The 27,988-nt window shown below is 43.6% G+C and overlaps 1 protein-coding gene across 1 annotated transcript in view; it reads right to left on the minus strand.

Annotated features, from left to right (window-relative positions):
* The window catches only part of HMGCLL1 (3-hydroxymethyl-3-methylglutaryl-CoA lyase like 1), a 134,742-nt gene that overhangs the window by 59,874 nt on the left and 46,880 nt on the right, over window positions 1-27,988 (minus strand). The window contains exons 5-7 of the mRNA XM_053286436.1: window positions 23,637-23,785; window positions 8,102-8,165; window positions 1,582-1,770 (exon numbers count right to left, since the gene is read on the minus strand). Of these exons, the coding sequence (XP_053142411.1) occupies window positions 1,582-1,770; window positions 8,102-8,165; window positions 23,637-23,785 (402 nt within the window). The remainder of the gene's footprint in view (window positions 1-1,581; window positions 1,771-8,101; window positions 8,166-23,636; window positions 23,786-27,988) is intronic.

Here is a 27,988-nt window from a genome sequence, read left to right on the forward strand (position 1 = left end):
AGCCCGTGTACAAAATCTGGGCTACCCCAGAGTGCCAGGATCGGGACTGATGCCAGTAGCACGCTCCACATGACCAGCCCTACCTGGGTAGAACTGTGCAAGCCTGGGTAGGGCTGGTCGTATGAACTACCTTATTAATTTGCAAAATCTGAGAACAGAACATCTCCAAGGGCAGATTTGGATTCGTCACATCTGTAGGGGACAATTTCTGAACACTGATCAGTTAAGTAAAATATTCCCACCATAGATGGTGGGCACATTTGTCTTATCCACTCGGATAATAACACACCAGATTGTGTTACTCATATGCAGCTATGGTATGTAGAAGAGATACCATTCTGGCCCCCAGGGCTGGTTCATTCTTTACTAAAACCAGGTTGGGAGCCACTGCAATATGACTAAACTCACACCAGGTAGGATTTGAAGGGTCAGTAACAAGGACTAGCGTTGCCCTGGCATGGCAGCAGCAGTACTGCAGGGACTCCCATGCTGCTCCTGGAATCATATAGACTGTCCCTTAGTCTTGAGAATGTTGCTTATCCCTGCTGATCAAGCTACATGATTTGCAACTTTGCCTATATTTGTTTCTCTGTCTTTTTTCCAACCTAGAGAAACCTGAACATAAACATGAAAAGGATTTGTCAAACTCTGAGACTGTCCTTACACATAGCCTAACCCAGGTTAGGGAAGCCTAGTCTGAGTTAGGCTGCATTTGAGAACCACTTGGATTGGGCCTGATCCCAGTGGGCAGCACTGCCTAGGTTTTAGCCTAGCTGTTACCCAAGGTTAAGGGAGCGAGTGCTCCCTTAACCCAGGCTCCTGGATTGTTTGTTCACTGGGGCTGTGTTTAGCCCCAGCGGACATAGAGATGGGTGCCTAGAGCACCTGTGTCCTGGGGGAATCCCCCAATGCATTGTGCATGTCACACAGTGCATTGTGGGATTCCCGGAGGCTGTGATGCATTGTCCTGACTTCTGGAGCAGTCTACTCTGCCAGGCAGCACAGCTCATCTGGAAGCATGGTCTGCACTCCCAGAAACCTGCAATCGCTCATCTGGGAGAAGGTGAGTGCAACCAGCCTTCCACCTGTCCACCGCCCCTCTTGCCCAGTCATGTGAACGACCTCTCTGTATTTGGATGAAACCAGAAACACAAGTTGCTCCCAAGGGCAGGACTAGAATCAATGAGTTGAAAGTACAAGAAAGCAGATTCAGACTAGACATTGGATGAATCTCCTGACTGGAAGAGTCTGCCTTGTACAGTGATGGGCTCTACTTTGCTAGAGATTTTCAAAGAGAGGCTGAATGGCCAGCCATCAGAGATACTGAGCAGTGGTTGGTCTAGAACAGGGGTTCTCAACCTTGGGTCCCCAGATGTTGATGGACTTCAACTCCCATAATCCCCAACCAAAGTCCATTGGGGCTGGAGATTATGGGAGTTTAAGTCCAATAACATCTGGGAATCCCTGGTCTAGAAGATCTCCATGGTCCCTTCCAGCTGATTCTATGATTGTATCACTGAATAATGGCTGAATCATATGATTCTGACTCTATGACTGTAATATATAGAAGCTGGGAATTACCTGCAGAGCTGTAAGGATATTGGCTAATGCCTGTCCGTATGTGTCGTGGCAATGTACTGCAATTGCAGTCACTGGGATTTCCATCATAACCGATTCCAGCATTCTTTTCATACTGCCTGGTGTTCCCACACCAATGGTGTCTCCCAGTGATACTTCATAGCAGCCCATGCTGTATAGCCTTTTTGAGACCTGGTTTGGGGAGTGGGAGGGAGAGTAATGTTAAAAACAGACAATACAAATATGAATATGATGAATAGTTATGTACTGCTTTTTCAACAAAAGTTCCCAAAGCGGTATACATAGATATAAATAAATATAAATAAATAATTAAATATGAAACAAATAATTCATATTTATTAATGGGTCAGGAATTCACACCTGCTGATGAAGAAAGTCTGAGCAACAGAAAATACCAACATTACTGTCATCTAAGAAAGGAGCACATTCCTTAATTTCTGGGATTTTTCTTTCTTTTTATGGTGTCTTTTTGTACAATTTCTACAACTAAAATGTAAACTCTCAGAAACAGTCATCTCCTTTGGGATTGTTGAGGTTTGACCTCCTGTAAGTGTCTGTGTTCTTTTATTATTTTTAGGTTTTATGGAGTAAGTTATTTTCCAAAATATTAATTTATAGTGCCAGGTGTTTTCATTTGGCTAAGCAAATAGTGAAATCAACACCTGACCTGGCATTACTTTGCTTGTTTAATCCTTTCTTGAAACTCAAAGCATCTTCCCACTGCACATAGATTAAATCTATTCTTTTTCGGAGGGGGGGGTCCATTTTTTTTTCCTGGGAAGGGTAAAAATCTGAAAATTAATTTGCAGAATGTTATAGAAAACCCTGTGGAAGAGAAGTGTGGAAAAAAACATTAGTAATATAGGTTACATAGACCAACATCTAGACTAGCACTGCACACATGCAACAGTGCAAGCTCAAGACTATTATTGCACTGTTGCTTGAGTGGGGGAAGTGGCGATTACCAACGATCTCCCCTTCTCTCTGTGCATCACCAAAATATGTCCCTGGGGGTGTACTTCAGAGGGAAGAGAGACTATTGAAAAGCACCACTTCCTTTACTCAAGTGGCAGTATAGTGGTAGTCTGGAACTGTCACTGATGCACGCACATGTTGCTAGGCTGGGTGTCAGCTATAGGTAGAACATCCTTCAGGATATAAAGCAGAATTCAGCTTTTGCAAGCTTTGCAATAAGCAGCTGGCTATTCGCCACAGACAGTGCAGATGTAATAATGCTCTCAGTTGTTTAAAGAAGATTAAGCAATCAGGAAGCAGGCCATAAGATCACACAACCTGTTCCTTCAAGACACAGAAAGCACTTTTTTTTAAAAAAAGTACTTCTATAAGCATATATTTCTTATTTGTGTACAAGTGTAACATATAACAGTGTGTAGCATATAAAGCACTATTTCCATGTACTTTTCTAAGGAAATTAATTATACTTATTGTCAGCTCCACAAAAGATTTCTTACAGCTTTCCAATTGTGCTTTAAGTTACAAGAAAGTGAAGCCTATTACAACATGGTGGCAATGAGCAGAACAGCTACAGATGGGCTACAAATGGACTCCAGCACTGAACTGCTAAAAAAAACACACCAAAACCCAAGACTTCTCCTAGTGGAACAGCTGTGGACATGTGTGATAAAGGTTGACAGAGTGTGGAGCTACTAGACCCTTGTGTCCTGCAGTTAGCCTGCTATACATTTAATTTAAAGAACAGATGATAAAAGGACACAAGGAAGGTTAAACTGTTTTGCTCAAAGTCTGCAAAGAAAATATGAACCCCATGGCTATTGCTATTTAGTTTCGTTTAATGCAACCATTCCGTGTCTTACCCAGGTGAATTTCTGGCATGGACGACAGGGCCAGAGCATACGCAATACTTTTTAATACTTGTGCAGTTCTTTGGTTTCTCAGTTTATGCATTCTAGAGGCCCACTATGACAAAATTTGACAACCCCTGCTGTAGAAAAAGGCATTAGATGGGGAATCAGAGGATATTTGCTAATGAAAAGGAAAAAAAGATAGTTGCACTCCTAGTTGAATGCTGAAAGGAACTCCTGTTGACAATGGTGGTGGGGGGACTCATCTGAGCATCACTTCAAGGTCTTTCGGAGAACAAACTGCAATATGGTATTGCAATCGGAAATTTGGGAACCACACCGCTAAACCTGTCATCACCAATCTAACTAAAGATGTGTCACACATAGCTTTACATGAAAAACCAACTGAATCAGAAAATTGCTCTTCTTAATAAATGTGAAGTAGTAAGACATGTGTCTGCTCTGGGAGGAGTACTATGATAAACTCTACGTAAACAGATAATCAGGGCTAAGATGGAAGGATTTCAAGGAAGAAAATCATACTAAGCCCTTGAGCTACAATCACAATAACAGAGAGGGAGAAGACACCATTCCTGGGTTTTTTGGCAGAAGTTGCTAAAATCTTCTTCCCCCAAGGTAAGTATCTATTGTCTTGATTAGCCATCTCCATTCCACCGCCTACTCACTTTACTCTAAGGGTCAATTCACATAAGCATGTATTTCACTTGATAGTCAGTGAGGCATAAATGAATGAACTGCAAAAAGCATTGTGCTGATGCCAGGTGAGATGAAAGCTCTGGATGGTATCTCTCTGATCTCTGAGGATGTCTCACATGTGTAAGTCATCACTTGATGCTGCAGTCATCAAACAATGAGCAGGCATATGCAAACATACCCTAAATCTGCCAACAGCTTCTTAAATTTGATCCATATATTTCTTTCTCACAAGTTACTGACCCTGGCAATAATTATATTAAGTCCAACCAAGATTGTCCAGAGACTGCAATCATAGGTTCACTAACATACATCTCTGGGAGATTCATGTGTAGCCTCACAGATATACTGTCTACAACATGTCTACCACATAACCCAACATATCCACCACATAAACCATGTTATAGTCAGAGCTGTCAGCATGGAATATCTGAACATTTGAAAAGCAATAACAAAACACATGACATAGGAAAGGGCTAATTCCAGGCTTTCATTATGTACCTTTCTCCCAAAAATTTCTGTTGTCTACTTTTAATTTACAAGCAAGAGATTATGCTCAGAAGTCTTCATGGCTAAGATATAACAACCGTCTACTCACAGCTGATTTGACAGATCAAGTTGAAATGATTTGAGTGATTCAGTCATAGGGAACAATGGGTAAGTCGAATCACCTCATTGTTCCACATGGGTAGGTCCTAGGGACAACAAAATGGGTTGGCTGATAGGGTATGATGGGTGTTACCTACCAACCAACCCACAAAAGAAGTGGGCAAGCAGGTGAAAAAATTTAATCTTAAAAAAAATAAATAAACACCCATAAGATTTTATTTTCTTTAATCACCCGCTTGTGCATTTCTTTCGTGGGTTGGCTGGTTGGTAGGTAGGGACACCAAAGTGGGTTGGGTAGTAGGGCATGATGGGTGCTACCTACCAATTAAACCACAAAAGAAATGGGCAAGTGGTGGTTTATTTAACCTTTCCCAAAGACCTCATAGGATCTTATGGGGGTTTGGGGAAAAGGTTAACATTTATTTGAATTGCTCGCTTGTGCATTTCTTTTGTGAGTTGGGTGTTGGTAGCACCCATCATGTCCTACCACCCAACCCACTTTTGTGTCCCTAGGACCTACCCATAGGGAACAATGGGGTTATTTGACTTACCCATTGTTCCCTATGGCTGAAACAAGCAGAGTGAACACATTTTGCAACCATGTCTTGAAAAACACTGCAGAACAGAAGCACACAATCCCTCCCAACCAGGCGCGGAGCCAGCCAAACAGTGGCCTGTGTCTGGCCCTGCCCAGTGGCCCCTCTAGTGATGTCCCATGTGTGTGATGTCACGTGCATGGGGACATGGCTCGGGTTCAGAGAGCCTGAGTGAGCTCTCCCCCCCGTCCATTTCAGGCAGTGTTTGCTGCCTGACAGCCTTTATTTCCCTTTCTCTCCCTCCAGCAACATCATGTGCAAAGGATGTGCAAAAGATCTGGGTAGGACAGCCTTTCCTCCTACCTTGGTCAAATGCTGGGTATGAAAGATAGGTAGGATGGCACTGTCCTACCCAGCTCCTGTCTGCCACACAATCACTTCTCCCTGCTTCTACCTCATTGTTTGTTTCCACACAACCAAAAATTGGGAGTGTGCACACCTCCCAAACCTGGGTAGGACACTTGTCCTACCCAGATTTTGGTTGTGTGAACAGCCTCACTAAGTGGTCCACCAGAAACTCACTACTTTCTGTGGATTCCAGTGGACCATACACATTACAGGTATGTGTTTCCAACTCCTGTCTCTCTTTCCAACCTCTCCACTTTTTCCTATTGCTTCTGCAGACCTCTCAGATACAGAGAAAGATAGAATCGAATATGGTGCCTATAATTAAGGAAGAGTACAAAAGAGTAAGGCAAACTTGTAGGAATGGGATCAGGAAGGCTAAAGGTCAGAATGACTTGAGGCTTGCAAGATATGCCTAAAATAAGCCGGGGGGGGGGAGGTGGGGGGGTTGGGGGATATATGAAACAAGGGAAAGACCAAGGAAATGAAAGGCCTGTGGAGAAGGTGGTGAAATGGTAACAGGTGACAGAGAAAAAGTAAGCTGCTTAGCATCTGCCTTCTCCCACATAGGAAATGTGGTCCAATCTGGCATAATTGCACTAATGAAAAAAGGAGGGAATGGTGTCTCAGAACAGATAAAAAGATGGCACGAGTACATCTATCTGTTTTAAATGAGTTTAAGTCTCCAGTGCTAGATGAATTGTATCCCAGGGTACTGAAGGAACTTGCAGATGTGACCTCAGGCAGTGGTGGCTGGTACGGGCAGGGCACTGCCAGGAGAACGGCGGGAGGAACCTTTGCATGTAAATTAGTAGATGCTTACCTCCCGAACCGTCACACCTAAAAGCAATCCCCAGCAGCGGTGCGCTGCCCAGCACCCGCTGCGGTGGAAGATCAGCAAAATGGCCTCCTCCAGCTGAGAGGTGGAGCTGATCCTCCACTGCAAAGGGTGCTGGGGAGAGCTTTCAGGTGCGGCAGTTCAGGAGGTAAGCACCTACTAATTTACCCTTAAAGGTGCCTCCTGCCACCCCAGGAGCATCCACACCAGCTGCCACTGATCTCAGAGCTCCTATCCGTAATCTTGGAGAACTCCTGAAAAATGGGTGAGGCGCCAGAAGTCTAGAGATGAGTAAATGAGCCAGCGTGGTGTAGTGGTTAGAGTGCTGGACTAGGACCGGGGAGACCCGTGTTCAAATCCCCATTCAGCCACGATGCTAACAGGGTGACTCTGGGCCAGTCACTTCTCTCTCAGCCTAACCTACTTCAGAGGGTTGTTGTGAGGAGAAACTTAAGCATGTAGTACACCGCTCTGGGCTCCTTGAAGGTAGAGTGGGATATAAAATGTAAATAATAATAATAAATGCTGTCCCTGTCTTTGGGGGGAAAGTAAAAGTAGGACAACGACTGAAAGAAGCTGCCACCTAGTGCCTGAATGAATCACAGACTGGCAAGGATCAGGACAGGGACAGAGCAGCCCTTCTTCATGATGCTGACTGACTGAATCCAGGGGAGCAACTGCACTTCCTGTGGACGCCCACAGTTGAGGAGTCCGAAAACCACAGTTGAGGAGTCCGAAATTCCTCTGGGGAATGCTTAAAGAGGCTGGTATGTTTAGCCTGGAGAAGAGAAAACTAAGCGGAGATATTACGGTCGTGTTCAAATATCTGAAGGGGAGTCACATGGCAGAAGGAACACACTTGTTCTGTGTTGCTCCCGAGGGAAGCTTTAGAACCAGTGGACTGAAATGAGAAAAAAGCAGATTCAGGCTACGCAGTTGGAGGCATTTCCTCACTGTAAGACTTGTCCGGCAGTGGAGCAGTCTGCCTCGCACAGTGGTGAGCTCTCCTTTGTTAGAGTTTCCAAACACACCCAGGAGGGCCATCTGTCAGGGATGCTGCAACAGATCCCTGCACTGAGCAGCTGGTTGGAGCAGAAGACTTCCAAGTTCCCTTCCAACTCTACAATTTAGCAATTCTGTGGCTTTACATTACCAATTAACTTTGTTCCAAAGTCTTGGTATATTTTGGCGTCATATGCATGTGAGTGCCACTGTGCTGGATAATGTCTGGAAAGGGCTGAAGCTGCCAGTGAAGGAGGTGCAGAACATGCAGATGTTGTGCCAGAAAGGCAGTTGGGGTCCAAGGACAGGACTCTAAAGGAATGCTTTTTGCACTGAGGAACTGGTGCTGCTTTACAATACAGACTAGAACTGCCTTCTGGGGTGCTTGCCTTCTCCATGCTCAATAAACACCCATATCACAGAGGACATCATCAACATGCCCTTAAGTCTCCAGTGCTCTCTTGCCACAAGGAAATGGACTGCGCCTGGAACTTCCAAGTACTGGGTAAGAGGAGAGCTGTGCAGACATATTTTGGGCACAGATCTCCAGATTTGGATTTTAAAAGTAGCCTTACTTCTGCCACTTTAGCTGGTGCAATATTTCCTTCATAAGGGCATCCCAACGCACAAGACACATACCTAAATGAAACAAAAGAGAAAAAAGAACATGGATATGCTTGTAATATGCATACATGCACCCACTCACAAACAGAAATATTGTTCAAATACTGAGATGTACAGGAAGAGAAGAGGGAGCCTAGAATAAGACGAAACTATGGACCAAGATCCTATAATACAGAATATTGTGGCAAACAAAACATGCTTAGTAATGCATTGCAACCTAAGCTCAAGTCCTACACATCTACTTACTTTGGACTAAGAACAATTGGACTCACTGGAATTTACTTTTGAGGAAAGATGTACAGGACCAGACTGTATGTCCCACTGGAATCAATGGGACAAGTTCATTGCAGCTTCAATTGCTTTCAAGAAGATTTGCAACTGCAGGGCTAGACGATCCAGGATATTAACCCCATTGAACTCAGTGGCTGACATAATGCACTTTCTAATGCAGCTCCATGCAGGCTGCAGCAAAGCTGCAAGATAAACCCTGATACTTGTAAAACCTGGTGGCAGTGGGAGCAGTGTTACTGCATATATCTCCATTCATAGCAAAGGGGATGAATATAGTAACACTGTTTCCACAGCCACAGGGTTTTGATAGCATTGGCGCTATCCCATCTTTGACTTCACTGCAGCCCCGCAACTGACTGTGCATCATGGCAGCTACTTCTGGGTAAATGTGTTGAGAAATCAGGCCTTAATCTTAATTTAAGATTAATTTTAAAGTTAATCTAAATCAAAAATTAAGATTAACTTTTGCTGGACTGTAGTGCCTGTTGTGTCCAGTATAAAAGGCAGACAGTACTATGTGCACAAACCGTGGTTCGAGCATTGGTTCACCGTGGGGAGGATAACAGGAAGTGGGAGCTTTAAGAAAGAGGAGAGCAGGTCCTTACCTGCTTTCTGCTACCCCATGTAGCTTCCTGATGGGGCAGCACTAGGTCCAAGCACCCTGCATGGTGCCAGCACACACATGGCATCCATGCATGCACGGACACCATGTGCATGCTAGCACCATGCAGGGGTACTTGGGCTGAGTGCCTCCTCAGTAGGAAGCTGCATGGGCCAGCAGAGAGTGGATAAGGACCTGCTTTCCTACTCCCCGCTCCCCTCTCTGCCCCGAACCAGTGCTCAAACCACAGTTCATGCATAACCCTGGATAGTACAAGCAGTTTCCTGATATTCAAAATCTAAACACATGCCCTCGGAAGCAAATCTCACAGTATTCTGCTGAACGTATTTCAAAACAAATGGAATTAGATTTACAGTCTGACCTCGCTCTCCAGTACTGAACACTTACACTGGCATATTACTACAATGCAGGCATAAGGCAAAGTGAAGGACTCTCAGCATTAATTCTACTTTGTTTAAGTGCTCATGACCATGCATATGCCAGTAGAAGTACGTTTTGAATTGGGCTCTCAAGGAAATAATTTTACTCACACTGACTGACATCCTGACTAAATTACTCAATAGTAGAACTCAGGAGTTACACTATTTCAAGAACTTCCAAATTTCACTCGGACCTCCATTGTTAAATGTAGTCAGGATGTTGGCACTGAATTGGACACTTTCCTATAGTACATGGCTGCAGGCTACATATAAATGATCTAGCCATGATTTGCATTCCTTTGTTGTGGCCAACCTGGACCCGGAGTTTCCAGTCCAAAATTATGTGAAATCAAGGCCTGTGTCTGATTCCACTTTATTAAGAAATCAATTGATGCTTGAAATCTGAATGAAATGACCAACTCCTAAGAGACAAGTCAAATTATTTGGACTTTGCTCTCAAGTAATGGCTTTGGGGGAAGCTAGAAGCTAATCCTATCCTTCCTCTGACAGAATGTTTACCATGTCGATGTCACCTATATTGTTTTGCCTTAGTCAAATGCATTGATTAACAACTAGTCTCAAACATATATCCTCTTGTGTTACTTTGGAATGTTTTTAGAATTACACACTAGGTAGATGTACACAGCAAGTGATTTAATTACTGTCTTACAAGTATAGCTTAGCTTCTTCCTTCTTAAACAACACCTTTGACTTTTAAAACTCTTTGAGGCCAGATGCCAGAAGTCTGTGGACCAGAGAGGATGCCCATCTGCAAAGCTCAGAAATGCAAATTATTTTAAGAACACAATAATACAATGTTTCCTGCTAGCACTGATTGATACTACGCAAAAGATGGGCCTCATCTCCTCAGCCTTCCTCTGACAGACAAATAGACATTGTCATGAACAATTAACACTTTGCAATTCAGGATGGATGCTAATATCTTGAGAAAACTCTTTCATTGTGATCAAATGATTTAACAACTATAAGAATCCAGCTCTCTGAGCATAGTCACAGCAATCTTTGCCTATCAAGCAAGACTTGCTCATGTGCGCACTCCAAGTGCCTGCTGTCTAGCTGTGGAGCTAGCAGAGGCCTGGGACCTGCAGACAAGAGACTGCTCTGTGATTCTTGCTGCAGGGCCAATAATCAAGAGCTAACTCTGTCTGCTTCAATGTGGTAAGAAAACTTGGTAGTGAGTTGCTGAGCAATCAAGCTTGAGTCATGTTTGCACCAGAGTAAAACCACTTTTCCTGAGTTTAAAATCCACTCAGAGACAGGTACAATACAAAGAACAAAAAGAGAAAGGCTTTATTCAAAATACTACAGACTGCTTCCATCTGAGGCTTTCTTGGCTTCTAGTACCAGGTAAAAGAAACATTCAGTAGTTGCAAGAATACTTCAAAAAGCACCCCAGTTGCAACGAACAGGGATAAAGGAACCTTTAAAAGTCTTTTGCAGTCCCCTGAATGGACTTGGGCACAGGTTTAGCATTTCTTACGTTACAAATAAACAATCTTAGAACAATTGTAAGGATTTGCAAAGCACACCAAAAGAAAGTAATCTAACGTGAGCTAACAAATTGTTCCCTGGCTAAACCTTTCAGAAGCCAAAAGCCCTAGCTTCCTTCCCCTTTGAACTCACCCCAAACTCCAGGAGAGAATTCAAGCTTCCTGCAATCCTGTCTGATCTGCAGATGTCCTTCCATGAGAGAATTCTTCAGGCTAGCTGTTAACCATGAGGCAGCAAAACTCCCTTGCTGCTCACTAAGCCTTCCACCCATCCTCTCTCATCTCCCACCTAGCTCCTTCTGAGGACAAAGTAATGCTTCTCTTCCTGCCCCATGGCCCTTTAGATCCCACCCACCGTGTGCTGAGTGGCTGATCCCTAGCCTGTCAGCCAGGATAGGGTACACTTTTGGTTTATTCTTTACAGGAAAAGAAAGGTTGTTACTGCCTGATCGTTACAGCTTCTGTTTCCCCCATACCATTTCCCACCTCTGTGAAGCTAATTTTCAAAATAAGTGGCGGACATCTTGACTAATGGTGCATGCCTCTAACAAAAGCACACATGCTGTGCTTGCTTCCCTGCTTCTGAAGTGTGGGTGCTCTTGTGCAAGAGTGTGTCCATTTCCACCAATCTCCCCTTGCTCCAGAAATGCTCAGGGACATGTTTCCGCAGGTCAAAGAGTGCTTCTGGAGCAAGGGAAGATCAGCTAAAATAAACACCCTCTTGTGCAAGAGCACATACATTTCAGAAGCAGGGAGGCTAGCACTGAGTGCATGATTTTGTTAGAAGCACGCCATGTGTGCAGTGTTAGGATGTTCCCCTAACATCTGTACTTCTTATTGCACTTGTGGCCCTATTACTTGATGAAGTTAATGAACTTGATGGCATTTTGATGCATGACTAGCTTGTGTATGATTTTTCAGAACATCTTGCTAACATCTGTATTCACCATGACCATGTTGCCTTCCACAAAAGATGGGAGGAAACTAGATAAGGCTCACTTTGATAAGTGTAAACCCTTTCCACCTTCCTCCAGTTTCAAAGTGTTCATCAGTGAAACTTGTGGATGTCAGCCAGTGGAGGCAAATTTAAAATGTCCTACATACATTTTAAATGAATATATCATATGTCCTAAAGGAAAGGGAGATAAAACTGTTGTTCATTTTCATTCAGAGCAACAGAACTAAACCACAAGTGAACTACTATAGATCCCTTGCTGGTCAGCTATTGGGACTGAGCATTATTTTATTTTATTTTTTGGTAAGTAGAACTTGTATGGAGCACTGAAAGCTACATACAGTGTTGCTGTGCAATGTATCACAATAAGCATTCAACGAAAGCAAGCATCAGTCCAATCTGTACAGAAATCAGCCATTTGTAGGAATCTGTCTGTTACAAAGCCATATATACACAGCTGCTAGTACAGTTAAATGGAGAGAGCCCCTTGAGAACCTCATCACAGACACAGATGCTGTTGCTTCCTGTTTATTATTACAATCTAAGTTTGCGTATAATTTACATTGTTCGTTGCAGAGATATTTATTTTAATTGGAAGTTCATGTTAGAAGAATAGACATCTTTCCCTAGGCAAATACTTAATATAGCAGTTGATATATCCTTAGAGGAAGCCATATGTTACAAAGCAGTCAAATGTTTAGTGCCAGGAATTTAGAGAGTGGGGGGAGAGAAGGGGGGAAGGGAGTGAAACAACAAGGGACAGAATATTCATGCAAAGGTTTCCAACCAACATAAAAAAGACATGATTCTTGATTGTGCAGTCAATTTCAATATTTGAGTATTTAAAAGTAATGGGTGACACACAGACTAAGTTACCCAATAGTACTACTCAGGGGTTAGTCTATAGGACTACTTAGGAGTCTAAGTAGTCCTTTAGTCTGGATGTCAGCCAAAAAAACCCTACTACAACAACACAGATGCCACTACACAACTTTCAAAACAGAAAACGACAATATGATTAAGACACAGAAAAATGAATGCAAAGAATCATTTAAGTATACTCTATGGGACCAGAAGGTTGTTTAGTCTAAGCCATTAGACCACCTGTTAATTAAGCTAAACTATCTATAAGCCATACTAGCTATAACAAAATGCACAGGCAAATTCTTAAATCTCATTAATTTCATTGGCACCGAAGCAGCAGTGAATACTGAATCAGATAATTCATCCATCTAGGTAAATACAGTCTACACTGGCAGTGGCTTTCTGATCTATTTCTCCATGTCAATTTCATCGTGAGAAGGCATAACCTCCCTAAATGCCTGCCTGGAGACAATAATGGGCTGGATGAGGGATAACAAATTGAGGCTGAATCCAGATAAGATGAAGACACTTACTGTGCAGGGACGGAACTCAGGAGATAATTTTTATCTGCTGGTTCTGGATAGGGTCTCACTCCCCTGGAAGGAACAGGTATGCAGTCTGGGGATGCTTCTGGATCCGAACCTCTCCCTGGTGTTCCAGGTTGAGGTGGTGACCAGAGGTGCTTTTTATCAGCTTCGGCTGATACGCCAGCTGCGTCCATTTCTTGAGATGAACGACCTCAAAAAGGTGGTACATACAGTGAGGGAAATAAGTATTTGATCCCCTGCTGATTTTGTCCGTTTGCCCTCTGACACAGAAATGACCAGGCTATAATTGGATTGGTAGGTTTATTGTAGCTGTGAGTGACAGAATAACAACAAACAAACCCTCAAAAGCCCAGTGCCCAAAAGTCAGCAATGGATTTGCATTGTAGTGAGGGAAATAAATATTCGATCCCTTCACAAAAGATGTCTTAGTACTTGGTGGCAAAACCCTTGTTGGCAATCACAGAGGTCAGATGTTCCTTGTAGTTGGCCACCAGGTTTGCACACAACCCAGGAGGGATGTTGTCCCACTCCTCTTTGCAGATCCTCTCCAAGTCAGAAAGGTTTCGAGGCTGATGTTTGGCAACCCAAACCTTCAGCTCCCTCCACAGATTTTCTATGGGATTAAGGTCTGGAGACTGGCTGGGCCACTCCAGGACCTTCATGTGCTTCTTCTTGAGCCACTCCTTTGTTGCCTTGGCTGTGTGTTTTGGGTCATTGTCATGCTGGAATACCCATCCACGACCCATTCTCAATGCCCTGGCTGAGGGAAGGAGGTGCTCACCCAAGATCTGACGGTACATGGTCCCGTCCATCGTCCCTTCAAGGTGGTGAAGGTGTCCTGTCCCCTTAGCAGAAAAACACCCCCAAAGCATAATGTGTCCACCTCCATGTTTGACGGTGGGGATGGTGTTCTTGGGCTCATAGGCAGCATTCCTCCTCCTCCACACACGGCGAGTTGAGTTGATGCCAAAGAGCTCGGTTTTGGTCTCATCTGACCACAACACTTTCACCCAGTTCTCCTCTGGATCATTCAGATGTGCATTGGCAAACTGCAGACAGGCCTGTACATGTGCTGCCTTGAGCAGGGGGACCTTGCAGGCACTGCAAGATTTCAGTCCTTCATGGCGTAGTGTGTTACCAATTGTTTTCTTGATGACTATGGTTCCAGCTGCCCTGAGATCATTGACAAGTTCCCCCCGTGTAGTTCTGGGCTGCTTTGTCACCATTCTCATGATCATTGCAACTCCACGAGGTGAGATCTTGCATGGCGCCCCAGACCGAGGGAGATTGACAGTTATTTTGTGTTTCTTCCATTTGCGAGTTATCGTGCCAACTGTAGTCACCTTCTCACCAAGCTGCTTGGCGATAGTCTTGTAGCCCAGTCCAGCCTTGTGCAGGTCTACAACCTTGTCCCTGACATCCTTCGACAGTTCTTTGGTCTTGGGCATGGTGGTGAGTTTGGATGCTGAGTGATTGCTTGCTTCTATGGACAGGTGTCTTTTATACAGGTACTGTAACAAGCTGGGATTAGGAGCACTCCCTTACAGAGGGTGTTCCTCATCTCAGCTTGTTACCTGCATATAGTGAAAAGACACCTGGGAGCCTAAAATCTTGCTGGTTGATAGGGGATCGAATACTTATTTCCCTCACTACAATGCAAATCCATTGCTGACTTTTGGGCACTGGGCTTTTGAGGGTTTGTTTGTTGTTATTCTGTCTCTCACAGCTACAATAAACCTACCATTCCAATTATAGCCTGGCCATTTCTGTGTCAGAGGGCAAACGGACAAAATCAGCAGGGGATCAAATACTTATTTCCCTCAGTGTATGCTGGTAACCTCTAGGCTGGATTACTGCAATGCGCCCTATGTGGGGCTGCCTTTGTACATAGTCCAGAAACTGAGGTTGGTTCAGAATGCAGCAACCAGGTTGGTCTCTGGGTCATCTAGGAGAGACCATATTACTCCTGTGTTGAAAGAACTACTCTGGCTGCCAATACGTTTCTGGGCAAAATACAAGGTTCTGGTTATTACCTATAAAGCCCGAAACAGCGTAGGCCCTGGGTATTTAAGAGAACTTCTTCTTCGCCATGAACCTCATTGCCTGTTAAGATCATCTGGAGAGGTTCGTCAGCAGTTGCCGCCAACTAGTTTGGCAGCTACTCGGGAACAGGCATTCTCTGTTGCTGTCCCTTGACTTTGGAATGCGCTCCCTACTGAAATAAGAGCCCCCTCCCCATCTCTGGCAACTTTTAAAAAGACACTGAATACACATTTATTCACCCAGGCTTTTAATTACATTTATAGTTTTAATATTTTTATACTGGGTTTTAAATGTTTTAAAATATTTTAATTGTTAATTTATTTGATGTTTTAAATTATTTTAATTGTAAACCACCCAGAGATGCAAGTTTTGAGTTGTATAAAAATATTTCAAATAAATAAATAAATAAATAAATAAATAAATAAATGCATACAGCAACGATAAAAATATATTTTCCAGCCTTACCTGGAGATACCCATGCTAGGATTGAACTTGGCACCTTCCATATGGGGAATGCGGGGGAATGCTCCAGTACTTGGGTGCCATTCACTGAAATGATTTTGTGCTCCAAATAAGTAAAAATGTATTTGGCATTTAAAATAGTATTTAAAAAAAATTAACCCACTTTAAGAATGTTTTCATTCAAAGAAGAAATTAATTAATTTGATTGATTGATTGATTGATTGAATAAATAAATAAATAAATAATAAAGGCTCGCTTTAGTTGCAAACTCATATCCTTTATGAATTTGAAATGAGAATCTTGATTTTATACATTAAAATGTATTTTTCACCTTGGTAATTTAATCTCTTTGATTTAAATCAATCCATCCTGGTTCATTCTTAACTTCTACATATGACAGGGGAAGTAATAAAGGGGTGGAAGCACGTCAGAGCCTGAGGTCCACGCTCAATTTCACCCTTGATACTGTGTTATATTGTCAGGGTCGCTTTAGGAATCAAGTTTAATTTTTTGGCACCTGTCTCCTCCCCAAGCAAGGGTTAACCTGCAGTCTGGATGGAACCAGCTCTCTATGGGATGTGTTAAGCTGTGAAACTGAATATATTTTGAATAAATTAATATTAAGAAGTTTGTTTGGTGATTCCTCTGGATTCTCCTGCTTTCTGGCTTTGAGGCAGACCTATGCAGAGATAAGCCACAAAGTGAGTGCCCATTAATAGATCCAAATGAAGGGGAATATTACAGGTACGGTCACTGAAACCAAGTGATTCATGAACAGGCCCTAAGTGTGTGTAGTCTACAATAGGGATGTGCTCGAAGCATTTTGGCACCTCTGTTTCCAGGTGCCGAAACGCTTCAAGCTGCCCCAGCTGAATTGTTTCAGCTGGGTGCTTTCCAGATTAGCCGCTCAACAGCAGCAAAATGCTTCCGTTCAAACAAATCGCATTCAAAACATAAATAGCAAAGTGCCCAGCAAGGGGAGCAGTATCGCGAAAACTACCAACCTGAAAAACAGCAACCATTTTACAACAAACATACATTTTATCAATAAATCGCAGCGATTAGATCTGAAACAAGGCATCGGAAATGTGAAGGGCACCCTGCTGTCAGCATAGGGACTACGGTGTCACAACTCAGGAAGTGTGGAAGCACACTTCATAGATACACTGTGACCCCGTTGCAGGGTCTAATCTGGAAAGCACCCTGGGGGTGAGCGGGCACTTTAAAAGGAGAAAGGCAGGGTCTTCCCTGCCCCTCCATTGCAGCTCTGCTGCCCCCGGCCTCCCAAGAGCAGCTTGTTTATATGAAGCATCCAGGCTCTCTGTTTGCCAGTTGCATTTGCTTAGGAACAGGAAGTTCCCTGTTCCCCGCAGAAAATTGTGTCTGAGCATTTGCGGACACCATCTTGAGTGGTGAGCAACACCGAGCACTCAAGATGGCATCCACACATGCTCAGACATCACTATATTTGAAGAAAAGGTCATGATATAAAATTTTTGTTGTTGTCCCTAATGGACAGAGAAAAGTCTGTTCCTCGTTTTAAGGACACACAAAGTGAATCACATGGGAAACCTAAAGAAACTTTAAAAGGCACTGTGGGAAATTCCCTTGAAGTCAGTGCTAGGATTCACAAAACAAAACAAAAATTGTGATTTATGGTTCTTATCCCATTTCCCCCCTCACAATGTCTGTGTGATAGAGTATATATACAGACCCAGTGACTTGCCAAGACCACCCAGTGAGCTTCCTGGTTGAGTAGTGAATTGAACCTATCTCAAAGTAACACTTTATCCACGTGCATGATATTGTTCCTAGCCTTTCTATAATATATTTACTTAACCTTTACTCCATGGATTACATTCACATTTCCTAATAACACTCAAGTGACCAGCTGCAATTATATGCCATAGTCTTCCACTGGGAACTGCTCCAGTTAGTATTTAATGAATGCAAACATATACTTGGATTTTCTGTGCAACCTGAATTACACCTCTGGACAGCAATATCTCAAATTATGAGATTTTTGTGCAATTTAACATGCCAAAAAACATGTAGCAGTAATTAGATGACAATGGATTTTCATAATGCTGATTTTCTTTATTTGATCAGGCTGCAGTCTGGCAGCGGGTTCCCCAGATGGCATTGTAAAGTTATCATTAATATGTAAAACAGATTCAGCATGACCTTCATGATATGAACAAATGATTAAGGTGTTCAGGCTATGTACAATTTTTTCTGTGCTTTCCTAAAGAACTTGCAGTGAACATTTATTTATTGTTTATTTCTTTAATTTATATAGCATGTGACTCCCAAGGCTCTAGGTGGGTCAGAAAAATAAACACAACAAAAAGCAAAATAAGATGAACTGTTAAAACAATTTAAAACAATTGAAGATAACTAAAAGCCTGGCTTAAAAAAAGTGTGTCTTAAGGGCTCTTTTAAAGGCTGGTAAAGATGTCAAACCACGAGTGTTCATAGGGAGCGCATTCCATAGTCCAGGAATAACTACAGAGAAGGCCTGCTCCTGAGTCACCGCCAGATGAGCTGGCGACATCCAGAGACGAACCTCTCTCAACGACCTTAATGTGCAGTGGGGATCATGTAGAAAAAGGCACTCTCCCAGGTAACCCGGTCCTAAGCCATTTAGGGCTTTAAAGGTAATTACCAGCACTTTGTATTTTTCCTGGAAACCTATTGGCAACCAACACAATTGTTTTAAGTCAGGCATAATATGGTCTCTCTGAGAAACCCCGGAGACCAATCTAGCTGCTGCATTTTGGACCAACTGAAATTTCCGAACTACATACAAAGGCAGCCCCACACAGAGCACATTGCAGTAGTCAAGCCAAGAGGTTAGCAGAGATAGATATTTAAATATATTTAAATATTTGCTCTGTGTTATGCTTTCAGTTTGACAACTGGTGACATAAATGTTCTGTATGATAATATAGAAAATGCTGGTACAGAGGTAGCAACAGAGCAAAGCAGAAACCCTCATTAATATTTTCAAGTACATTTTAAAGATCCACCCATTGCCATTGATTTATGCAAACTACATACAGTCTAGATTACCAGAAAAACAGGAAAGCAAAACTGAAACCCTTAAAATTATTTCTGTGAGATTATTAAAACAAGTTGTTCCACTAAGAACTAATCTGCCTACTTTCCTTTCACTATCTCTACAACTGGATTAAATTTGGTTCAAATCAAGCTCCACATGTCTCTTGCACATCAAATGTTCAAGCATCTGCCATCTTGGATTGGGGTGGATGACAACAGCAAAAACTAAACCAACGAGGTGTCCCTGTGTGTCACTCACTACAACGGTAGCAACTTTGGCTCAAATCAGTTAGACTGAAGTTGGTGCACTTGTGCCTCAAAAGTTCACACGTCTGCCATCTTGGATCAGGGTGGATGACATCATCACAAACTACACCACCGAGTTGTCCCTATGTGTCCCGACAACTGTGCCCAATTTGGTTCATATTGGTCCAAGCTGACAGGGACACACAAACAATGTTGATAGAGACACATGGACACACAGAATGCCAAGTGATCTCATAAGCCTACTGGAAAGTAGGCTAATAAAAATAAAAAGCTTGATTAAAGTATTATGTTCCTCAGTCTCTGCATATACATAATACTTTGCAGCATAATAGCACATCCCACAGACACACACAGAGACACACACAGAGAGAGGTACGTCCTTTTCCACATGAGTGCAGGATCTGCAGGTAGATGGATTCCCATAAGCCTGTGTGGGATGTCAGTCAGTATCATTGCCCTCTAATCAGATTTGGCTATACATGACATCATTGTTTTTAGGTAGAACAAACAGTATTTGAAAACAAAAAATAGTGCCATAACAGCTGGTTGCAGCAGGGAACAGTACTGAATCAGGTTGGAAAAGTAGGCTTTGTTGCAGGGATGTGTGATTTGATTCGGGGGGAAATTGGTTTGTACCTGAATATAGCTGATTTGGGCAATTTGGAGACAGAACAAATCACCCCTGTGGTCCATTGGCTAGATTCGGGTCCAAATCAAATCACTCCAGATTCAATTCAAATCAATATGACATTCGGATTCCTCCTATTAATTTCCCCAGATTCCCAGCTTTCATTAAAAAAAAAAAAAAAAGCTAAGATCTAACCTTTGTAGAAGTGGAGTTATGGAGCAAAATGTGTGGTCACTATTTTTCAACTGTTTGGATTTTTTGGTGTATAATATTGTTACCTCAATGAATCCCATGAGGATTCATTACACACCTTCATTTCTTCTATCCATTTTGACTGTCTTTGGACAGTGCCAAGTGTCAACTGCCATGTGCCAACTACATCCCCCTCCCACCCACAAGGCAGAAGGGTACTATTCAGTTTATGTTCAAGGATTGTTTTAAAGTGTTTAGACTCTTTGGTGTATAATAACCTTTCTTCATAATGAATCCCTATAAGGATTCATTACACACCAAAGAGTCTAAACACCTCAAAAATTCCTAAAATATCAACTGAATGCCCACTGGCTTATGGGCTGGGGGTAGTTGGCACATGGGGTGCCACTAATTCCCCACCCCCACCTGCAAAGCAGTGGGCCAAAATGAACAGAAATGAAGGTGTGTAAAGAAGACACACCCCGGTGTGTGTGTGTGTGTGTGTGTGTGTGTGTGTGTGTGTGTGTGTGTGTGTGTAGTTGACACATGGCAGTTGACTGTTGGCACTGTCTAATGAAAGTCAAAATGAACAGAAGAAATGAAGGTGTGCAATGAATCCTCATAGGGATTCAATATGAGGAAAGGTTATTATACACCAAAGAATCCAAACACTTGAAAAATAGTGACCGCACATTTTGCTCCATAACTCTACATCTGCAAGGGCTAGATCAAGCTGGGGATCCATGTAAGAGTTAGGATAGGGCAACTTTGAGTCCCCATTATTTCCTATGGTGGAAATATATGAAATCAGCAAAAACTAAAAAAACACAAATAATCACTAGAAATCAACCAAGTGCCCCACTGCCTTGAAATCTGGGTGGTAGATGTCAGCCATGGGGACCTACCCACCACCCAAATCTGGTATCCCTTGGACCTTAATAAGTGGTCCAAATCAATCCAAATCTGAATCAAATCTAATAAAATCCAATTCGGATCTGGGGTGATTAGGGGACAGATTCAGACACAAAACAAATCAGGGGTGATTTGATTCAGGCACAAAGTGAATCAAAAAATCAATACATTCACATCCCTACTTTGTTTTCTTTTGATAACTGTTTTGGAACCCCTCCAAATAAAAGCCTTTCTTCTGTGCCAAAAATGTTCATCTCTGAACATTTGGCATAGACCAATTCTTTTACTTAGGCTGATTTTCAAGTTAAGGTACACAGTGCCAATCTGGGGAGTTTGTGCACACGCCCCACGTACTCATCTAGACTTGTTTGTTAAGCCTAAGGTGTCACCACTCCAAGCAACTATTTCACAGTCAGACAGTAGATAGTAAATTTAAACATCTACTTTCAATTGCATGGCTGCTAGCCAGAAAAGAAAATCAAACATACGGTTGGTGTATACCTCTGAGACAGAACAATTTATACTAAGCTAACATAGGTACTTCTGAACAGGTTGCTGTACAATCAATCCTTATTCTGTTATAACAAATCCCTTCTTTGTCTGCATAATGGTGATGCGGAGTAATGATGCATGATGACCTAGATGAGGGAGGATTTATTACGTATTTTCATTTCAGAGGATTGTAAACAAATGCATGTATGTGTCCATTCACTTCATTTTATCCGTAGACAAGTAGAAAAGAAGACCTGCTTCCATAGAGAAAATCTACAGAATAAGACAAAGGACCTTCAGCATCCGACAGTTCTGGATGGATCCAAACCAAGTCAATTTATTTTCAGTGTAGCACTCTTGCAGTAACCAGTGCAGAGGTAATTAGAGACATTTGTAGGTGAATTTGGCTGGTCATTTAGTCATAGTTACCTTACATGCTTATTGTAAGCGCTCAAAGTCCTTCCTTAAAGTTATAATGAGAATAAAACACACCCAGGGATGTATCGACTGTATGATTATTCACTCTCTAAATCTATTGCCTCCCTTAATTGCAAAGTAGACAAACCTTTTTCATATACATTTCTTCTGAGTATGTACAGAGAGTATGTACTATAAGGCCAAAGGAGAGATTGCAGGAACTTCTGGCATGCTGACATACTGCACAACATTCTGTATGCTTGTTAATGTAACCTGCTTTCAGTTGAGCAAAAGTGCTCTAGTGCAAGTACGAAAATTGCATAAATGCAGTTGCATGATGGATGGCTATTATTTCCAATGTCCATTCACCGCACAATTCCCTTTGCGCAATTGGGTGCATTTGTTCAGGAGTGCTCTTGTGGAACTGCACACATACTTTATGAAAACGCACACAGAATGTTGCACAGTATGTCAGCCACTATCAGGGGAATCTGTTCATTCTTAATAAAAAGTCAGTTCAAGAGAATTGAAGTCGCTAAGATTTAATCTATCTTACATGGCTACTAAGCATGGATTCTGAAATGTCCCAACCAATTAGCTATACAAAATGACCTTCTTAATGTTGAAATCTGAACTACATAACTTGTCATGCTTTGGAACATTACTAAACTTCAAGTAATCTATGCCAAAGTAGAATCTGCTACAGAGCAAGTATATGTACAAAGAATATTTTGTAATATTGCTAATCAATATATGTCCATTAAAATAGTGTGTATACTGTCCAACTTACAAATATTTCTTTCTTTCTTTCTTTCTTTCTTTCTTTCTTTCTTTCTTTCTTTCTTTCTTTCTTTCTTTCTCTTAGGCATACCCATAACTAATCCTATGCTTGGCAGATCTTGCAAGAGTTTGCGAGCCAGCTGCCGGCAGGGGAAGGGGAAAGTGGCAGCGCCAGACAGGCTTGCGAGCAGGCAGGGAGAAAATGGCAATGGCGGAAGGCGGGCGAAGAAAACAATGACAATGGCAGCAGGTGGGGGGAGAAGGCGGCAGTAGAAGGCAGGCAAAGAAAATGGCGGCAGCCAGCGGGCGGGGGAAAAAACAATGGCGAAGGCAGGAGGGCAAAGAAAATGGCATCAGTGGGCATGCGGGAGAAACAGTAGCGGCAGGGGGCGAACTAGAGGTGAAGATGCTTTACATCTGGTCCAGCTAGTTTCCTATAATGCTGCTGCCTACCTATGAAGCTCACAGCTAAAGTGACTTAGAAGTTAAGCAGTGATTTAGAAGTAGTGCTTAAGATAAATTGGAGAAATTAATATAGCAGAGGGCTAAATCCCAGGTTCATATGCACTACCCCAGATTGGTAATACTCAGGCTCCTACTAACTAAACTACAAGTAAACTAAATAGCTCAGCATGCCATGATGGCAATACTCTAGGAGTGGTGCTGGCACTCTCAATGAAAGATCCAACTCCACTTCTGATATGGTTTAAGATGATACCGCTGGGGCATGTCGGGGCAAAACAAAATTGTTAACCATTTGGGGCATTTGGAGTAAAGCACCTGTGAAGTAATGGTAGGGTAGCAAAGTGAAGTAATTAAGACTGCAATACTATGCACACTAACTTGGCAGTAAGCTGCATTGGACACAACCACACTTACTTCTGGGTAAACATGCATAGGATTGTGCTGACCTTCTATATTTCAAATATGACATATTCAGTTGCTGTTCATTTAAAAATTCCTGGAACTGTGAAAGTATTCTTAACGCTTACAAATGGCTGTAGTGGTAATATCTGCAATTACCCTCGAACTGGAATGTCCATCATCCTTGCAGATTTCACAACTTCCTCAAATCTTTCCATGCTTTCTTCTATGCTGCAGTTAATATTCATTTTGCTGAAAGATTCAGATGCTGCACCAAAGACTGAAACTTCTGTCACCCCAGCAGCTATCTGAAATAGATCAGGGCAAGAATAGGAGTAGAGAATAGGAGTAAAGTTTTTCTTCTCAAGTAAATAACAATCATACATCTTTGCTTTTGCATCCCATTTTAACAGATTTTAACCATTTGAAACAAAAGTAAACAAAAGATAGCCAACCCAATCCTAAGCACATGTAGATGGAAGTAATTCTTATAGTTGCAGAGTAATTACTGATCCTCTATCAGTAATTGAACAAGAAGCCAACTTAACTGAGAAACAAGAGGTTGATATTTATTACTTACTAAATATAGGCTGAGAAAACAATAGACAGGCTAACCGTCTCTTATGCAGAGAGAGGGAGAACCTCTCAATTTGAATTTAAGACAGCAAGTGAAGAGCAGAAAAACAAACACTGCCCACATTTAGACATAATGACTAACCGCAGTTAATTGTGGCTGAGGTTGTTAACTCTGTGCCAGAACATATGAAACTGCGGTTACAGGTCAAAAGCTACTTCTGGTTTGCCTTGTCAAACTCCAATTTGAATCTTCGGTTATCTCTAAGGTTCACCTCCGACAACAGAGGTTTTGCCACAGAAGCATTACGTCCGACTGCTTTCACAGATATAACTGTAGTTTCACACCGATTTTGAAACCACAGGCATACAATTATTATGTTAATTATTTTTTATGCTTTATAATTTTTAATTATTAATTGATTTTAATGGTGTTTTAATGTAAACCGCCCTGAGCCTTTTGGAAGGGCGGTATAAAAGTTTTAATAATAAAATAATAAATAAATACAAGTAGTGGCACAGACCCGCCCAAGGACAAGGCTGCGCCATGATTTTGGGACTTCTGACTGGCAGCCTCTCAGAAAAACAGCCCCACCCCTCCTGTCAGCTGTGCAGCTATGGAGTTGCCAGGCTACAGGGACACCACCATGACCCATCCTGGACTTGTCAGCCTGTGGCCTTGTCAGTTGCAGCCCCAGTTACCACTCTGCCTCTTGCTCCCCACACCTGGCAAGCAGTAGGGAAAAGGCACAGGATGACAGGATGGGCACTAAGTGCTTTGCTCCTCAAGAAGGGAGCAACAGTGATGTATGTTCACAAGCACAAATACTGCAGTTAGCAACATAAGCAGGGCACCCCATCACAGCGCTGGGAGGGGAGAAAATGGCTGGGGATGGGAGAGGGATCCGGGGTCAGGTATTAAAGGCAGACCCAAGCAGGGAACATTGAACAGCAAAGGTTCGTTTTTCACATATAGGTTGGGGAAGTGGGGCCCAACTCCTTCCCCTTAGGTATTATTTGTCCCTAGGCTTACTCACGAGAAGAACCATCTGTGAGGACTAAGTTAAAATGCATGAGATGGTTCTTGAGTTGTACTCAGTGGTACTCTCGGTGCATGCTGCAACATTAGCCCATTGACTTCTCTCTCACGAGAGTGGCACCCTAAGGGAACTTGGTATCTAGCCATGATGATCCATGCAGGAAAGCCGCTATCCCAGTCTGAGTCCACCAGGCTGCTGTTACACCCTGCACCGTGCCTACCCATATGCCCATGTGGGGATTTGCACTCCCGACCACAGCCCCAAAGGGCAAGGCCAGTGTCCCAGAGCAGCTGGAAACTGGGGCTCTCCTTTCCTGGGAATCCCTATGCTGGGAGATATGCATAAAGTGCCACACCAGACTCAGCCCGAGAACTTTGAATGGGTTTAAAGGTCTGTGCCTGACCTCAGGGTCTACACTGCTGATGCAAATGCATATGCCCTGGCAAAACACCCCGTCATGGCAGGGATAGCCAGCATGAGCAAGATATCCCCTCTCTGGCCAGGGAGCAAATATTTGGAGGGGGGACTTATGTCTGGGGCTGCTACAAGAAGGGATTCATGAGCTGTGAAGTTCTATATTCCTCACTCTATGGTTTGGAAAGGGGACCAGCCCCTTCCCCATTTGGGGGTTCTTGTCTCTGGGCTTACTCATGATCAAGGCTGGTCACCAGGGTCAGTAATGCCCCAGTACCAGGGGAGAGCATTACTACTGTGAGGAACCAGCCACCTGAACGGGTGCACAGTGCTCAAAAATGAGAGTGACAGGCCATGGGGACACCCCCACACAATTCATGAGAAGAGCCATCCAACGGAAGCGGGGAAGAACAGCCAATCACAATAACCAACATTATGTGACAGCAAAGCCCTCTCATGAGTGTGTCAGGCTATTGGGGCTCTAAATTGGGGTTCGCAGTCAGGGAGTACTTCTGGATCCACACCTCTCCCTGATATCTCAGGTTGAGGCAGTGGCCACAGGGGCTTTTTATCAGCTTCGGCTGATACGCCAGCTGCATCCATTTCTCTCATTCTCTCTCACTCGCTCTGTCCCCCCCCACAAAAGCTCTCTCACTCGCTCTGTCCCCCCCCCACAGCGCCTCTCTCGCTCGCTCTGTCTCTCCCCTGCATGCCTCTCTCGATCGCTCTGTCTCTCCCCCGCGCGCCTCTCTCGCTCACTCTGTCTCTCCCCCTGTACGCCTCTCTTGCTCGCTCGCTCTCCCCCCGTGTGCCTCTCTTGCTCTCTCTCTCCCCCCGCGCGCCTCTCTCGCTCACTCTGTCTCTCCCCCCGCACGCCTCTCTCGCTCGCTCTGTCTCTCCCCCACTCACCTCTCTCGCTCTGTCTCTCCCCCATGCGACTCTCTTGCTCGCTCTGTCCCCCCCACAGCACCTCTCTCGCTCGCTCTGTCTCTCCCCCCATGCCTCTCTCGCTCGCTCTGTCTCTCCCCTCACGCGCCTCTCTCGCTCGCTCTGCCTCTGCCCCCGAGCGCCTCTCTCGCTCGCTTTGTCTCTCCCCCGCACACCTCTCTCGCTCGCTCTGTCTCTCCCCCGTGCACCTCTCTCGCTCGCTCTGTCCCCCCCACAGCGCCTCTCTCGCTCGCTCTGTCTCTCCCCCCTACGCAACTCTCTCGCTCGCTCTGTCCCCCCACAGCGCCTCTCTCGCTTGCTCTGTACACTCCCCCCACCTTCTGCCCTACTCCCCTCCCCCCAAGCCTTCTGCCTCAGTCCCCTCCCCCCAATCCTTCTGCCCCAGCTTGCTCCCTCCTCCGTTTCCACCTCTTTCTCTCTCTTTCTCTCTCTCTCATTTGTGCTCCCCCACCCCCCACCCCCGCCTCCGCTTTTTAGCCTGCTTGTGTTTTCCCTTCTGGCCGTTGCCGCATCCTCCTTCCACCAGTCCCTGGTGTCGGGCCGCCAAGCGTTCAGCCAGCTCCTTCCTGCAGCCCTCCCTCTAGAGAGCATCTTCCGAAGCGGCCAACTGTTTGTCTCTGCCCAGCCAGGCTCCCCGCTTTCTCTCCCCTCAGCTTCCCCCCTCCCTTCTGCCCCAGTCCATTCAGTTCTCCCCCCCACTTGCCCACTTTCCTTCCTTTCCTTTCCTCCCCAAACGGCCACTTCCCTACGCGGCCAGCCGCTGCCCAGCCAATCCGGCGTCTCCACCGCCCAGCCAATCCGCTGGGTTGCCGGGACACATCCCCACAGAGGCATGTCTACGAGAATTAATATAATAGATCATAACACACATTTCTTGTGACAGCCATGAGTCCCACATGACATCTACTAAATACTTCGGATCCCATCTATCTTCATCATTAAATTACATCCACGGAGCCTAACTTCCTTTCCCTTTCTACTAACTGACAAGAGTTCCTTTGCCACTTTGAAATCTTATTTATTTATTTAACATATTTATATAATGCCCCAAACTTGCATTTCTGGGCAGTTTACAATCTTCCATTATATCAGTTTATATACAAGTGATTAAAGGTCTAAGGAAGAGAATATGAGGTTAAACAAAAGTTTATGACGATAGTGTTGATATAAATTAGCTATGCTTTTTATTACTGCAAACCACTTACATGCTGATGGTTATCTTCTTGATCAAATGTATTGGTCTATTAGATGAGCTTGCTAAGATTGTCAACTATGGGTTCAAGCCTAACCTTTCATGTTGTGGCACTCTGTGACTGAGAGCTCCTTCCATGAACAAAAAGAGTGTCTGGCCATAGAACGCCATGGCATGAAAGAAAAGATTCCAACCTTAAGCCAACAAGTTTCCCTCTCCCAGGTTGATGTTTTTTCTTGAATTAGATATGTTGACATCACATTAGATATATGATTGTGTAAACATTTAACAGATAACGTACCCTTTGGAATCACTCAGGCTTGTAGTGTCATACACAGTGGGTT

Source organism: Hemicordylus capensis, chromosome 1 (genome assembly GCF_027244095.1).
Source record: "Hemicordylus capensis ecotype Gifberg chromosome 1, rHemCap1.1.pri, whole genome shotgun sequence".
NCBI lineage: Eukaryota > Metazoa > Chordata > Lepidosauria > Squamata > Cordylidae > Hemicordylus > Hemicordylus capensis.